This window comes from Branchiostoma floridae, chromosome 3 (assembly GCF_000003815.2).
Source record: "Branchiostoma floridae strain S238N-H82 chromosome 3, Bfl_VNyyK, whole genome shotgun sequence".
Classification (NCBI taxonomy): domain Eukaryota; kingdom Metazoa; phylum Chordata; class Leptocardii; order Amphioxiformes; family Branchiostomatidae; genus Branchiostoma; species Branchiostoma floridae.
Genome location: NC_049981.1, coordinates 31611113 through 31627792, shown reverse-complemented (window position 1 = coordinate 31627792; position 16680 = coordinate 31611113). Strand labels below are relative to the sequence as shown.

Below are 16680 nucleotides of genomic sequence, written 5' to 3'. Positions count from 1 at the left end.
CCGAAGAGTAGGTCGGTGTAGCCAAGGAAAAAGTCTGGTACCCAGGCTAGTCCAGCGCTCCCTTTAAGGATGGAGACAAGAGGAATAACCGAGTATGAGGCTACGAAACAGTAGAATAGATGGGTTTTAGACTATCTTGACTAGAGGAGGTCTGGTTTTGAGGCTAGATACCAGAGGAAGGTCTAGATTTGAGGTTTTGAGGCTAGTAGAAATAGTGGAAGGGCTGGGTTTGAGGTTAGAGACCAGTGGAGAGCTAGCTGCCAGAAGCGCGGTTTAGCCAGCATACCCCTGCACCCATATGGCCGATCTTCCATCAATACGCCCGAAAATCGTGGATAATGTGACAGGGGTATTAGCCAGAATTGCAAAGAGGATGAGAGAATAGACTCGGGAGCTGTATTACGGCTGGATACCAGGCTACATATAGTAATTGCAAAGAGGAGAGAAGAGACTCGGGACCTATATTACGGCTGGATACCAGGCTAATTAGCCAGGCTCCCCCTGCACCCACCCACAGGTGATTCTGCCGACTAGTGTCTGTCTGACCGTCCCGTGATAGACAGGCCCACAATGTGAGGCGCCAGTCTGATTACAGGGTAGCTCCGGGGAGAAACCAAACATTGTCCTACAGAATCATTTCTGACTTACAGTCCTTTATAACAAGAGGTAAGCTGACAATGACTAGCAGATGGTACAATGTACACGTCCCCCTCAACAACATATGTATCTATTATACAAAAGTATACACGGTCGGGCGTTTCCGACTGTAGTGTATTGTCTATCTTTCGTCAGAGCAAGATCTGAAACATCTAACCGTTTGAAAACTCTTTCAGTTTCATGAGCAAATTTTGTATTGTATATATCAGTACCTGGATGCCCCACCTTCATCATCACATGCATTCTGTATCTGTATCTATATAGCCGGTGTAACCGCCGTTCGGCGTAACACATCAGCTTCTCAGGCACGCGGTGCGGCAGCAGCTGGTTATATTACACCGAACGACCCATCACACCTAACTTTTGCACATCTATCTGCAAGCGTTCTTTAAAACTACCCACAGAAGATGCCCCTACTGTACTTGGTGATAACAAATTCCACTCTACGATAGTTCTGGGAAAGTACGAATTTTTGAACACATCAATCCTAGGTTGGTAACTCTTGTACTTGAAGGCATGACTGTTTCTTGTTCTTTTTTGAGCTGGTATTAGATATTGCATTCCTTAGGTCCTTTACGCTTTTTATTTGGTGTCTCCCGTTGTGCCACTTTTTCACCCTCGACCATTACCAGCGCTCCAGTCAACTGTTAAGGCATCATATATGAAACGTGCCTTTGTATGAATTTATCAAAGTGTGCAAATGTTAACCACAAACCTTTGCTTATATCTCTCTCCTACAAAATATGACGACAAACGTGTATTTCGTTTTCATAATTTTTTTCAAAATGTGTCGTTAACTCTTGACATTCCGTTAAGATTCAAACCCTGGCCTTTAGTTCTAATCCAAAGCTATGCACACTGGCGGTCACCATCGATTCCCAAAGCGACCTCGATTGTATAATTATGAGAGCTATGGCGCCCCACGAAGGGCAAATTTCACAGTTGATTTTGCCCGCAATTAATCTGCACGCTTGCAAGAAAGCAAGTCTTCTTGTAGGGTTCAGTCACCCGAGCGTGTATATCAAGTCCGTATTGACATTTTGACATTTTCGGACGCAGTCTACACTCGATACGCACTTCATACGCATCTCAATCGTTTTGTGCCAGTGTTGGGCACGCGTATTGGGGCCATACTGTGCGTATGTTTATAAGCCTGCGTACCTTAAACTGACACATACCGATTGCGGTGCGTATTGTGCGTTCGACTGCGTATGAAATAAATGTTCATTCGAACCTCATACGGACTTGATATACACGCTCGGGTGACTGCACCCTGATGATGACTACTAGACTACATTTCTCCTGACCTGTGTTGTACGTGCCCTCAGGCCATGCTGTCTCTCACTATTAACCAGGTATTAAAACAGGCGAGCGTTGAGAAGAGACGGGTACGGGGGCTGATCTGTTCTACCGATAATCCAACACTAGTATCTCTAACGTATCTCAAACAATGTTTGCCAACAACGTGCTATTGTGACTATTGTGGCCGACTCTGGGCGTCGCCAGCCATGGCTTCTTGTTCAGGGCGCCACGTGTTTTGAAAAGGGTGCTGCAGTGGGTTCAAGGGGACTGACAGAAGTTTTTGTTGTGAGCTTATCTAGACCGTCTCTCTGTGGAATGACGTCAGGCTCGGGGAAAGTACATTTGATAATTTGGCTCTTACTTATAGTATACACAAAGATCTGATCTCTGTGCTCTTGTGGGTAGAGTACCAAGTTCTCTGCTCAACGCTGCAAAAATGCTGTCGATAGGGTCACAAGGACAGCACTGCTTCTAAATGTGCGCTCTTATGTGCAAGTGAAGTGTCTACAGGTAGCTAGGCTGTCAGAAAATGTACCACCCTTCGAACGTCTGCTTGGAGATTGGCCCAATGTCAGAGCGTCACGCCCCATAAATGCCAGCCATATACATATACATGTTCCAATGTTGTTACTTTTATCAAGAACTTGAGAACACTTAATGTACAGAGAGTCGATTGTTTGAAGTCTCTTCCATCATCGTCTTCTCCGAAATACAACTGCATGTGAGATCGCTAGATGGCAGTACCTGTAAACTTCAGCGAAACTAAATGACAGGGTGTTACAGTACAGCCATATCGTGTGCACGTGTGTGTGTGTGTTTTAAAATTTTTTGGCATGACCTCAAGGGCGGATCGCCTTGGCGGAATGATGAGACATTGGCGAAAGTTCGATATGTAACCTTAATATTTACCACCTTAGCTAGCTAATCATTTGGTCACTGTAGGATCTCTGGATGACTCTCCATAGTCCTCCAGTTACTATAGTCAAATGATCTCACCGTGAACAACAATATGTACTTTTATTGTTACAGGGGGTCTTTAAAAGCCACGAACCGGTCGGCGTTCGGTTCTGGTGGGCTGGAGTTCATGCTCGATGACGTAGCGTGCACGGGCGAGGAGGTGTCACTGGCCGACTGCCGCCACAACGGCTGGGGCGAGCACAACTGCCGCGAGAACGAGGCTGCGGGCGTCATCTGCGCCACAGACGATGGTGGGTAGTCACGTGATCAGGCACAGGAGATTATGGGGCATAGTATAACCACCATATTGGATACCATGTAGAGCAATAAGTTGTAAAATTTATCTCTCCTGTGTGTTCTAAACGAATGATTGTGATTTCCAGCACAAGAAAATAGACTTACACAAAATTTTCTACTGATCGATCGCAATCCTACGCTAGAATGGCTTCTGTGACGTCAATTTTTGTAGATAGGACACGTGACTCGATGAGCAAGTCGATCAAAAGCCTTCCGTATGCTGTTTATACATTTGAAAGAATGAAAGAAAATCGCCTGCTATCATGTTTCATAGCCGTGTACACTTATTCAGGTGCTTCGAATTATTATAAGCTATCTCACTACCTGAATGTCTAACGTTAACCTTCATCGGCGTGCATCCTTAATACTGATGACAAGATTGGTTCATCAATGCATTTTCGAACTAACTAGGTGACGGTCAGGAGTGTGACCTGAACGAGAACGGGTTTTACGTTGGGAACGAGAACGTCACGACGATTGGCGGAGAGTGCCTCAGCTGGCACAGCCTCGTCAGCACCGGAAAGTTCCCGGATGAGGCCGGGCTTGGGGACCACAATTTCTGCAGGTGGGTTCATATTTACAATGGGTTTTCCAGTTGACTTAGAGCTCTTTCTTAATGCGCAAAGATTGTCTCTGTGGTGTTGGTGTTTGCTTGGTTCCTTTGGTTAGAAACGGGATTACCATATAGGGACTTTTGAGACTCTTTTCTTGAATTTCTGTGAGTTTGTAGGCAGACCTTTTCTAAGAAATATGTGATTGAACTGAGGGGACTCGGATTCATACATTGCTCTAAAGTATAGTAACCAATGTTGTAAACTAGAACAATGTTGCAGTGCTCCCTGCTGATCATTTTAGAAACTGCAGCCAGCTACGGCGACGATATGGTGTCATCGCGTATATTTGCAATCGCCGAGCAATCTTCAAGCAACACGCACCCTTAAATTTTCCAGACATCTTGTTACACCGCTTCAGTATCTGCCTCCTTCAGGCTAAGTCTAGTGCCGTGTCTAATCTGATTCTTCCACCTACGCAATACGGCAACAATCATTAATTAAACAAATCTTTTTTTTTCCACAGAAATCCCGATAAGGACATTCTGCCTTGGTGCTTCTACCGGAAATCGGACGGCCGAGTCCAGTGGGGCTACTGTACATGTACAAAAGGTAGGGCACATGCTTCCAGTAACAACTCGCCAACATGAAACCGTAGTCGTTGTATAACATAAGGCAGTGAAGACAGTGTGTCATTGTACGGTCTTGTTTATAGCCTTGTAGTGTTGCAGAAAAATCTTCAAATTGTACTGCTTCTGCGACTTTTCTAGGACATTAGAAAATATACCATTGCTCTGTGGTTTATCGCTGGCGTAAAATGACGAATGATGTAGTTAGTAACTTAGTTTACAGCGCAGGTTGTGAGGGCTTCATGCCTGCCAAAGTCTAGAATCACCGTTGTACTATTCTTGCTAGGAGCGTCTTTTCTATCTTTCCATCCACAACCCATTCAGCTCTTTTGGATGACAGTGGTAAGGCCGATTCTGCAGTAACCATTCTATTCTTCTCCGCACTTGACCAATGACCATTCAAAGGAAGGTGTTTGGGTCTCGTGGCGATTTTTCCCTGCTTCTTAGTCCCGCATGCTATGCACGCGTAGTCTCCATATGCAGATGAAGTGGTTGGGGGATATGTTGTTGGCGACGCATTTTTTTTTCAAAACTTATGCTTCGCTTCTATATTGTGGGTCGTTATGGTGGAAATAGTGGAAAGAAGTCGGTGCATTTTTTACCCCAAAAGGCATGCGTTTATTTTGTTAAAAATAAACTATTCGACGTGGTATTGATACGAATTATTTACGAGTTCCGTTTGTACCATGCTGTAGAAAAGACTAACCACAGAAAAATATGTAGTACCAACATATAAAAAAGCCGAACCGCTTCATCTGCTTGTGATTTGAAGTTTTCCCTACTCCCTCCCTCGCCCAGCGACCCCCTGTTGGGCATGTTGCCAGTTGGTTTATACAGCGCCGTTGTCCTGGTTACCCTTCTGCCCCATTCCTGTGCATCCCGTTGCCCTGGTACCAATCAACCAACGTTTCTATGGCTATCGCTGTTCTCGGACAAATCTTTCACGGTCTTGGCTATGGATGGGACTACACCCCCCCCCCTCCCAAAACTGCCCCTCCCCGCATTGGCTGCTGATATCCCCACCCACCCCACGCCATCCTTTCCCTCGCCTATGGTGGACTTACAACGGTTTCCCGATGCCCCAACGATATTTTGTACACTACATTTACTTGTTCAACAATTCAATTCTGTGTGATTAGAATGTAGGAAACTACCCCTTTCCTAATAGCAAAATCTGTAGTTGCTGCTGTCGCCTTCTTTTCAGCCGTCCCCCCGTGGAACGCGGCGATCCCCGCCCCCGGGCGGCGCTGGGTCCGGCCCATCGCCCCCGCCACCATGTTCGGCAACTGGAACCCTCAGCCTCCAGTGAGTTCCTCTGTCGAGAACTGGCAGGGACTGGCCGGCGTCTTGATCTATGGGAACGATGTGGTCGTTGCAAGTACATATCTTTCGGCTCCTTTCGCTTAACCCGGGCGGTGCAGTCTAGTAGTATATGGCCTTCATCAATAAGTACACATTGACGATTTTTCAGCTGGATGATATGATCTCGCGAGATATCGCGATACTTACAAATCTCGTGAGATTTCCTACAAAGTCTCGCGAGGCGTTCTCTACTCTATGGCTTTGGCTCCACAGTGCGGCCTCTTCTCCATGACCTTGTACTTTACCTTGGTCGCTGGGATGGATATGCTTCTATATATTTATTTTGCATTGGTTTTACATCGGTGAGGCGTGGACTCCAAACACCGACTTCTGGCTGGAACAGAGAGATGGTATTGCTGGTATAACTCCAATTGATTAAAAACTCTTAGGTGGTCAGCTAAATCTATTTAGCAGCCCCTAACTACTCTTTTATTTAACAAGTTTTACAGGTTATGCTCTCTTCATCTTTTTTTTTACGTTGGAGCCTGGTGGTGATGTTTCTTGTGGGATTTTGCTGTTTCGCTTGCACTTTTTCGCTTGTCTTTTCTTTCTGCACTTTGCTACCTAACTGCTGACGTCCAATCTACCAACTTGCGGTGGTGTTGGCATTTCCTCTAATCCATCAACACTTGTTTCTTATTGTTTTATTGCTTGCTACCTTCTTGACGGATGTTGGATGGTAAATTTTGGCCTATTTTTTTAACGAGATGGGAATTTCCTATGATAGGCATATCTCAATGTCTGGTTTGGAAGCTGTGGTGTGCCTGAATATCTTTAACGATTAGGCAAACCACAATGCGGATATAAAATATATGACGAAGGAAATGAGAATCCTATAAGGGACAGAATAAATCATTCTCTCCCACAACTTACTAACTTTCTTGTGCACTGAATCAAGATTTTGGTCTCTATGCCTTTGATGTATGGGCGAAACAAAGTGGGTAATAGCAAACGTTAAGGTTGATATAATGATATTAATAGAATAGAATAAGTTTATTGCACATTCGTGCCCCTGAGCTAATTCTAATTGTAAGAGGCAAACAATGGTTAACAGTATAGTAAGCGACTACTATATTGAGGTGCGATATTGAGGTGCGACGTGGTCAGTGGTCAGTGTATATAGAATTAAATATCGCCTGTGATGTCCGACTCTAACGTGATGTATGTGCTTCAACCACAGACAACCACGACGGCTACGATATCCGATTGATAGACGGCGACAACGTCTACGAGGGCCGAGTGGAGGTCTTCCATGACGGCGAATGGGGGGCGGTGTGCGACGATCTGTGGGATATCAAGGACGCAAACGTCGTCTGCAGGGAACTGGGGTTTCCTGAGTGAGTATTATGGGATATCTGTGACGCCAATGTCACATGGAAAGAACTTGAGTATGGCCTGGTTATGGGGGATCAGGAACTTTAAAGATGTCTGCAACAAACGAGTTTCATGGGTGAGTTTTTAAGGCAATGTTGTCTGCAAAACTGAACTGTCGACGTCAGATCAACTGTGTTGATACCAGACACGCTAATATCGTCTGTAAAGACATCACGTTTGCTGAATATTACTTGGGTCAATGTTGTCTGTGGGCTGTATGGCCATGACATTTGATGCGACAATGACGTTTTCTGTGGGAAATGATACGTTATTTTGAACAATCGTTGCTTCATTATGTTACATCAATTCGCCATGATTGCCAAGGCACGGCCTTCACCAAACATTCCTGTGAAAAAAGTCTTTCTTTTCTACCCCACCAGTGGAGCCGTGGAGGCCACCACTCGGGGTAGATTCGGCCAGAGCAGCGGCAACATCGTTCTGGATGACATGCTGTGTACCGGGACGGAAATTTCACTCAGGGACTGCAAGGTGGGTGGTACTATTGACTGTTGGATATTAAATTCGTCAGATTTTAGGGCTGCTGACAGATGTCAATCACGGCTGTAGTGTTTTCTGGTCTTTAATGTATCATCTGAAAAGTTCTGCCAGAAAAGATGTTTGAGACTTCGCTCTGATCTGCTGATAATGTCGAATAGGAACCTCGCAATCGCAGAAATGCAAGCCTAGAATAAAGGGAGTGGTCTTGGACTTTGGACTTGTCGGACCGTCAGTATGTCTCTGTCCGTGTGTGTGTGTGTGTGTGTGTGTGTGTGTGTGTCTGAGTGAGTGAGTGAGTGAGTGAGTGAGTGAGTGAGTGAGAGAGAGTGTGTGTGTGTGTGCGTGTCTGAGTGAGAGAGCGAGAGAGAGTGTGTGTGTGTGCGTGTGCGTGTCTGAGTGAGAGAGTGAGAGAGAGAGAGAGAGAGAGAGAGAGAGAGAGAGAGTGTGTGTGTGTGTGTGTGTGTGTGTGTGTGTGTGTGTGTTTGTTCCGCACTGCAGTTGATGCATGTTCTGCCAGGGGATGTGGTGTGGTGTATCTCTAGATATTCTTCCAGGATGAGTGAAGTCTAATACCTCTGTGTGCTTTTTTTTTCTCGTTCAGCACAACGGGTGGGGCCGCCATGACTGCGTGGATGCGGAAGCGGCGGGGGTCGTGTGCCGATCCCAGACTCCACCGGATTTGGGAATCCCCGTCACAGAGAGCACAGGTATGGGTGACGTCATGTTACCATGGAGACTATGAGAGGGGGTAGCCTGAGTATCATCCTGATAGGGCCATGGTTCCAAATATACTAGGTTTAAGTAAGACCAAACATTTTAGCAACCAGGATGGTATAAAGGCTCAGGAGTGTAGTATATAGTACCACATTGTTGCTCCACATTGCAGCACGTTCCCTCTGACTGCCCTGTGCAGAAAGTGTTAAATGTGTGGCTTGCTCAGCTTCAAGCAGTTTTATGTCACATGGTGTCAATTGTGTTATGTCTTGTGTATCACCGGTGCACCCATCTCACCGCCAATTCTAACAGATGTCACTAAGAGAGTTGTTGATGACTATATTTTCTTCTGTAAGTTCTTTGTGAGGCGATATATTATGAAAAGTGTACCTCGTTTTGTGACCTTGGTTAATGTTGCACCACTTCTCTAACTCTAAGGCAGAGCAATGACAGTTGCATTGTGGCTGTCTATTGTGTAGAGCGTCAGTAAAATTGACAGTGAGTAGAACGTATGTACTTGACTTCAATTTCATGGCACACCCACACACCCCTCTCGCCTCCCCTTGGTTTGTGGTGGCGCACGTGTTTTATTTCCGGTGCATTGATTTGATTCTTGGGTTTGACCTCCTGATACGATTTGACATTCTAATCTTTAATCGGTACTGTGGGCGTGATGGGGTACTGGTGATTGGTGTTGCTGGGATGGGGGATTTGGGGTTTGACTGTGGTACTTTGCTCGCACGAAAGCCTTTTTGTGTTGGTAGGTAATAGGATAACAAGATGACTATTGACTGTACACTGTGTGCTGTGGTAGGAACACGTAGTGCATGTAGTCGCTGGGCTGTCGTCCCCATAACACGGCTTGTGCTGAGCACTGTGGGTCACTGTCTGCTGCTTCCTAACCATACACCCCCTCCTCTTTCCTCCCCCACCGCCAGACACTAGCATTGACACTGGCGGAGCCTCCGACACGGAATCCGGAGGTACTTCCGGATCAGACTCCGGAGTCGCCTCCGGTGGTGAGTCCGGAATCGCATCCGGATCTGAATCCGGAGGTGCCTCTGGTACTGAGTCCGAAGAGACTTCCGCGGTGGGATCCGGTGAGCTTCCGGACGCTGAGTCCGGAGAAATCTCTATTCCGGAATCCGGAGAAATCTCTAGCCCGGAGTCCGGAGAAATCTCTCACTCGGAATCCGGAGAAACCGAGCATGATGACGTCACTTCTGCAGAGACTCAAGAGTCGGAGGAACTCCTGCCGGTCCCAACCATTCGCCTGGTAGGGGGGACGAACAGCAGGGAGGGACGGGTGGAGGTGTTCCTGGACGGCCGATGGGGGACCGTATGTGATGACTCGTGGGACGAGAAGGACGCGCAGGTCGTCTGCAGACAGCTCGGCTTCAGGTAAAACATGCTCACAAACTATAACAGTCTTTTATCAGCTATCAATAACAGAAAGCAATGCAGACTGACTGAATTTTTGGTTGACCTAGCGACTTTGTCCGCGAGAGCTGTCCGCTTCGAACACGTGACACCAAAATTGGGGTCAGATATTCCTGGAAGTTTGTACCGCCCCCCGTCTCGGGTACGCCATGATCGATGGGTCTCGATATTCACTCGTTTTGATTAAACCATCTAATAAGTGTTTCAGGAGGGGCATTTACGTTGGAATGCATGAATTGCACAGCCTATTTACCTACGTATGTCGTGCAATTATCCGGGTAGTGCAATAATGCGAAGTTATCCAACGGTTGGGGAATTTGGCATTCCGTGCAGTTAACGGAAGTGTGCGTTAATCCGTTGTGCAATTAACAGGCTGCATCGCGAACATTCAAATATCCATTTCAAAACCAATGTTGTCCCCCCAGTGGTGACGTCAGAGCGTGGCCACGTGCGCACTTCGGTCAGGGCACCGTCCCCATTCTCATGGACGAAGTGAGCTGCCAAGGTACGGAAGCGAACCTAGCGGACTGCCGGCGAGCTACAGAGGACCGAATGGACTGCCGCCACACAGAGGACGCGGGCGTGACGTGCGGAGTACAAGAAAGTGAGGCCTTGTTCAGTTTGGTATCTTAGCAGTGTTTATGGCAGGCCGGGCATCCGTAGTTTGAACAAATTTTCAATTGGTAATGTACTTGATGAAACATTCTAATATATCCATCCGTACCCTGTTTACGGTTGGGATAATTCCACGCAAATATTATCAGCATCAGTAAAAACGCAAAAGAGGCAAAACATCATTGGCGCTAAATATACTAATTTTTTTCTGTGGCATTTGCTGTCTTTGATGGGAAAGTTATTTGAAGACGGAAAGAAAGCGAAAACTTTGTTGTTGCTATTTTTGTTAGAAGTATCGTTGAAGAGGTTCATCAGTCACGTATGAATACAGTTACTCCAAATTTTCTTCAAGCAATGACTGCTTTTAAAATGACATCGTCTCGTGTTCTCGTGAGAGATCGAGACTAGGTCATTCTCCGTGATCAAGATGTGCTGTGAGACATAGAAAATTTGGAGGTATGTACCTTACCTTTAAAAACGGTCATTGCTTGAAGAAAATTTGGAGTAACCAAATTCAGTTCCATTCATTGCTTTTCATTGTATTCTTCTCCATGTAAAAACATCAACACACATAATCATTCTTCATGTCTCGCCTTCCTACTTCATTTCCCGTAGCCGAGGAGGAGCCAGCCCCGGTGTCTGTCCGGCTGGTGGGCGGGAGCGAGCCGTCGGAGGGCCGAGTGGAAGTGTACCACGGCGGGGAGTGGGGCACCATCTGCGACGACAACTGGGACGACAGGGACGCAGAGGTGGTCTGCAGGGAGCTCGGCTTTGTGTGAGTACCAGATAATGTTTCCCCCTTGCCCCTCTCCGTTAGAATTCTCCAGGTTGCACTTCGCGGTCTCCGCAAACTTGAGACTCCGACTGCGTTGTCATGGGATGTCTTGAAAAGGCGTACTATTTGTAACTTCTAAAGAAAGTCAAGATGCTTAAAAAAATCGTTCCCTTTTTATATGAGATATGTATACGTAAGAAACGGCAGGTAGTCAACAGACGGTAAAAAATGATTCGGACTATTTTTGTTGTAAAAAGATCCTTCGTGTTTTGATGTTATTGGTACCCTCCCAAACATGCTGCAGTACATCCCTCTCGGATAGAAGGCACTGCAGGTCAATATAGTGGTCACTGTACCACACCTGTCTGTTTGCAAGCAACTGTTTCAATTCCAGTTTTGCTTCATCGATCAAATTCATAGATAGGCCAAACCGCAAGGAAATAAATTGCCACTATTTGAAAATCAAATGTCCAAAAATATTTGTCCTCTAGCGGCGGCACCGCGAAGGCCTGGTCACGAGCTCGCTTCGGCAGGGGAACGGGGAACATCCTGCTGGATGACGTCATCTGCCTCGGGAACGAGCCGACCATAGCGAGCTGCAGCAGTAACGGCTGGGGCGAGAACAACTGCGACCACTCCGAGGACGCGGGGGTCACGTGTTCGGTACAGCAAGGTCAGTCAGTTGTGTCTGAGGTCCTTGATCAACAAAGTTAAAAGAGAGGACCGAAGACTCTAGCTTTCGTCGACAGACAATTCTTTGTGTTTTAAAAAACACCATGTCCTGCACAGTCAAATGCGAGGAATTGCATTTGGAGTTCAATTTGCTCCGAATTGTGACGGAGCAGGTTAAAAAGCAATAGAATACCTCCAGCAAACATGATCTTAGGTTCAAAGGTTTAAAGGTATACAAAACTACTGCTTCTCTGAATGAGCCTAGGAAATCATAGTCACCTGAGTGGAGTAAGGAAATGGGGACCACAAGTGTCTTTCCAAATGGCACATCAGTAGGATCTGCTAGCCTACGGATTCGAACATAGAAGTTTAGATTCTAAGCTAACAGATAGAGAGATAGATAGTGTTCTCCAACCCCCAGGTCACACGACCCTTTAAAGCTGAAGAAATATGATGGATACCATATAAAAGCTTCTCACCAGCAGCAAACTAGTCGTGAGCAACAGTTTAAATTCTCAGATTCCACCTGTTTGATGTTTCAGAGTACCAGATCCGGCTGGTGGGCGGGGAGAGTGAGAACGAGGGCCGTGTGGAGGTGCTGTATAACGGGCAGTGGGGAACCGTGTGCGACGATCGCTGGGACGAGGCTGACGCAAAAGTCGTCTGCGCGCAGCTGGGGATCGAGTGAGTAAACTATAGAATACCATTGGCTGAGACGTTGTGACGTACTCAACTTAAGATTGGCTGAAGCCGTTTGAGACATTACATGTACATGTCTGCCAGAAGCCAAAAAAATGGGAACTATAGGTTACTTTTAGATTTCACCTTTACGAGCAACTCTAAAATATAACTTTCTTGAATGACATCACAAGTTTGAAGTTTTGCCTCGGTACCATCATGGTAACGTTAACGTTACGCTGGGAATGAAGAGAAGCGTAAACTGACGGGAATGGTACCCATGCGTAGCTCTGACGTGAGATGAAGTTTCTATAAACTAAACAAAGGCTTCATTCGACAATCATCAAACTTTAAATGCCATGTTTCACTGTGCAGGGGAGCGTCGGAAGCAATCGGGAAGGGTGCGTTCGGCAGGGGGGACGGCCCGATTCTCATGGACGAGGTGCGGTGCGAGGGTACCGAGAAGTTCCTGTCTGACTGCCCGCGGTCCAACTGGACTGTGCACGACTGCTCACACATGGAGGACGCCGGGGTCAGGTGCAACGTGCGGCCGGCAACGCCGCAGAGGACAGGTAGGGGGCGCTTCCACAAGCAGGTACGGCCGCTGCATGTTGGTTCCATGGATGACATCCTTTAAGAACATCAAATCTAACCTCAAGAATCTTGGCAATGGGATTTTGTTTTAATTTGTAACAGTTTAGACAATTTTTATTTTTTATTTTTCTTACGATGATATTCAGTGAAGACTAACACGTTTGGCTTTTAGTGCTCTCTTCATTTCTGGCAAGTTACTTTGACTTTGACTTACTGGTCAAATTGCCAGATTTTTCTTCAAGAAAAAGATTCTAATTCTGCACGTTGATGTCATTCATAAACCAATGTCTGTGTGGCCTGATGTGCGTATTTTGGAGGTGGGTGGAGGAGTAAGCAGGCCTGAGCTCACATCAGTTGACTTTTTAAACCATAGGGGAAGGTCGGAGATCATCGGGTCGGAAACGGAAACATCCCAGAGGTACTTCGTAAACTAATGTTTTGTAGGCAATGAAGATGTCGCATTGGTGTAACTAACATGTAGTTGATTAGAGTAATGTTACAGTTTTAAGACAAAGGGCTTCATGCAAAGATAGCATCCGTTTTAGCTGTCTAGTTATGTCACTCATATATATGTATGACAATGGCACAACTAGATTATCATCTTGTGATAAAGTGTCTGGTTTGAGATTCAGCTATTGCTATGATACTTTCTGATGGTATTTTCATGCTGGCATGTCCACACTAAACAGGTACGTTGCAGCTACACGACCATTTCTTTACGTAGATCAGTGATACGCCAAACCTGTTGCCTCTCAAGTTGTTTTTTTTTGTCTCTAACGCTATCTGTTTTTTTTTATTATACAAACTTCCCTACTGAACGTGATACATTGTTTATAAGAAATGACTTAGATGATTCACCCTTTACACTCCACTTTCACTTTATCTATTTTTTTGTCCTTACTCCTGACCAGGTCCAACCATACGCCTAGTGGGCGGTGCCAATGAGAAGGAAGGGAGGGTGGAAATCTTCCACAACGGCCAGTGGGGGACCGTGTGTGACGATCACTGGGACAAGAAGGACGCTGCAGTCGTCTGCAGGCAGCTCGGATACACGTGCGTATTCTCTAAGTTTGGCCTTTTTCGCGGGTCCTTGCATGCCTCCCACAAAACACATCAGAAGAACCTGCAATGATAGTTGATTGTTATAAATCTGAAATGTGTGAATTTTGAGAATGTCATTGAGAAAAGTTGTGTTTTTAAAAGTGCCTGATAATTCTGGACACGGTGTTGGAGCTCCGGAGACCAAATGACCACAGAACCAAAATGTTGCATAGCGAGCTTGAACGTTGCAGTGTAGAAATACCTAACAATTTAGAGGCCCATTGGTGACTCGTAGAGGGATTCATCATCATCATCATCATCATATGACAATGAGGTACAGGGATTACATCGGTGATAAGGAGGAAATCGTAATGCTGCTTTTTACAGAACGTCTTTCCCTGCAAAACTGGTAATTTTGGTGATTAATCAACCCGATTATTTCCCCCCTGATCTCCAGAGGCACGTCGCTAGCTCGGACGGGATCCTACTTTGGGCGCGGTGAGGGGGTGATTCAGCTGGATAACGTGGACTGTGTAGGGACGGAGACCAGCCTGGACATGTGTAATGTAATAACCCGAATCTTCCCCCCCCCCCCCCCCCCCCCCTGTTTTCCAGAGGCACGTCGCTAGCTCGGACAGGGTCTTACTTCGGGCGGGGCGAGGGAGTGATCCAGTTGGATAACGTGGACTGCGTCGGGACGGAGACCAGCCTGGACATGTGTCCGCACCCCGCCTGGCAGGCGCACGACTGCAGTCACAAGGAGGACGCGGGCGTCATCTGCGACTTCGACGAGACCTCGTTTTCGGGTATGTTGTACATCTGTTGCTTTAACTGCCTCTGTCTCTCTCTCTCTCTGTCCCCGTCTTCGAGTGTAAGAGGAAAGAATTGACGCAGCCGTTGTTGACAAATTGTTGCTTTATGTCAAAAATCTTGGTTCGATGGTTTGAGTTTTCGCGAATGGAACTAGAGGGAAAAAACAGAATTACCCATATTGCAGGTGTGGTTTTGATATGATAAAAGTTGGCGTTTTGAGGTCCTTGTAGAGATATAGAAGATCTTAATCTTCAAGCAGACCTACGGTAGCATAAGATAGTCTCAAACGCTAGCATAGCATAAGATAGTATCAAAATCTGGCAAAGGAGCCAGCCTAGCCATACACACTCCTTTGCCAGCTTTTGGTACTAAATTATGCTACCGTAGGATCTGGCTGGAGATTAAAAAGCATGTTTGCATCCCTTCCCCTCAGGAGAGTGCGGGCGGAGGTACGTGCTTCCGCAGACGGCCACGCGGGAGCAGCGCATCGTGGGCGGCTCGGAGGCGACCCACGGCGCCTGGCCCTGGATGGTCGGGCTGAAGCTGAAGGACGGCCGCCACTCCTGCGGGGCCACCCTGGTGGGGGACTGCTGGGTCGTCACGGCCGCACACTGCTTCCACAGGTACGGGATTTGCTTCGGCTGTAAGCTAGGAAAAAAGTGTAGCATTAAGCAGCTGGTCTATTCGAACGACCATGGCCTGACGACCTTCTCAATGTCGCAGTTGGGTGAGCTCTAGGTTAGGAAAAACTACTTGACCTTGCCTGGAGTCCAGCCTTGTTGTGCCTTTAGTGCCGAAGCCAACGGAAACGTACCTCGGGGAGGAACTAAAAGCGCAACTCCAGGCTATACTTGACCATTGCCAGTCGACCTTCTCCAGGCCATAGTTGGGAGGTTCGAACTGCGCAACAGGACAAACTTTCCTCTGCCATATCCTCATGCCGATTGACCTTCTTCTGTGAGCACGTGACCGTATAGATCACCCGACTCCAGCAGTACGTCAAAGGAAGTCTGTATCAGCTCCCGGCCAGACCGACTGACTAACGGGGGACTGTATCGACTTCCAGCGACCTTTGAACCCACACTGAAGTAGTCACGTGCCAGTAATATTGGCCAATGTAACGTGTCAGCCATTTCGAATTAACGATGAAAGTTTTATGGTTATGTTCAACATTAAGTAAATGCATGCTACTTTATTGCATAGATTGTTTCCGTTATGCCGATTTAACCTGTCGCACACTTACAGGTACCGTAAGGAGGAGTACATCGTGCGGGTGGGAGACTTCCACTACGCCCGCCGGGAGCCCTACCAGGAGGACTTCCTCATCGAGGACTTCTTCACCTACTTCTACGATCACGACTCCACCAACAACGACATCGCGCTCATCAAGCTGCAGCGGAACGACGGCCGCTGCGTCAAGACAGGACAGTTTGTTAACCCTATTTGCCTGCCCGAGTCCGAAAACCAGTTTAGGGAGGGACACCCTTGTTATATTGCAGGCTGGGGAAGCGACGGTAAGTTCGTCTGTTCTCGCCTTGGCTAGGTCGGTGGCGGAGCTTATGGTGGTGGCGGATACGGTGAGATGGGTGCCAAAGGTGGCGGGCTGATAGAAGCGTTAAGGAAGACAAGCATCTTAGATATAATAGGCAAATTACAGGGGAACACAAGATCCCAGAACAATTTAGGGAAGAGCAAACTCAAAGCTAAAAAA

At 46.8% G+C, this 16680-nt stretch overlaps 1 protein-coding gene across 1 annotated transcript in view; it reads left to right on the top strand.

The window, feature by feature from the left end:
• LOC118411834 (neurotrypsin-like) overlaps nt 1–16680 on the top strand; it is a 51675-nt gene that overhangs the window by 33452 nt on the left and 1543 nt on the right. Inside the window, exons 4-20 of the mRNA XM_035814323.1 lie at nt 2989–3167; nt 3625–3778; nt 4291–4376; nt 5598–5771; nt 6936–7092; nt 7510–7618; nt 8229–8334; nt 9280–9742; nt 10207–10405; nt 10975–11171; nt 11663–11844; nt 12386–12527; nt 12897–13093; nt 14027–14168; nt 14772–14962; nt 15403–15592; nt 16215–16483. Coding sequence (XP_035670216.1) covers nt 2989–3167; nt 3625–3778; nt 4291–4376; nt 5598–5771; nt 6936–7092; nt 7510–7618; nt 8229–8334; nt 9280–9742; nt 10207–10405; nt 10975–11171; nt 11663–11844; nt 12386–12527; nt 12897–13093; nt 14027–14168; nt 14772–14962; nt 15403–15592; nt 16215–16483 — 3137 coding nt within the window. The remainder of the gene's footprint in view (nt 1–2988; nt 3168–3624; nt 3779–4290; nt 4377–5597; nt 5772–6935; nt 7093–7509; nt 7619–8228; nt 8335–9279; nt 9743–10206; nt 10406–10974; nt 11172–11662; nt 11845–12385; nt 12528–12896; nt 13094–14026; nt 14169–14771; nt 14963–15402; nt 15593–16214; nt 16484–16680) is intronic.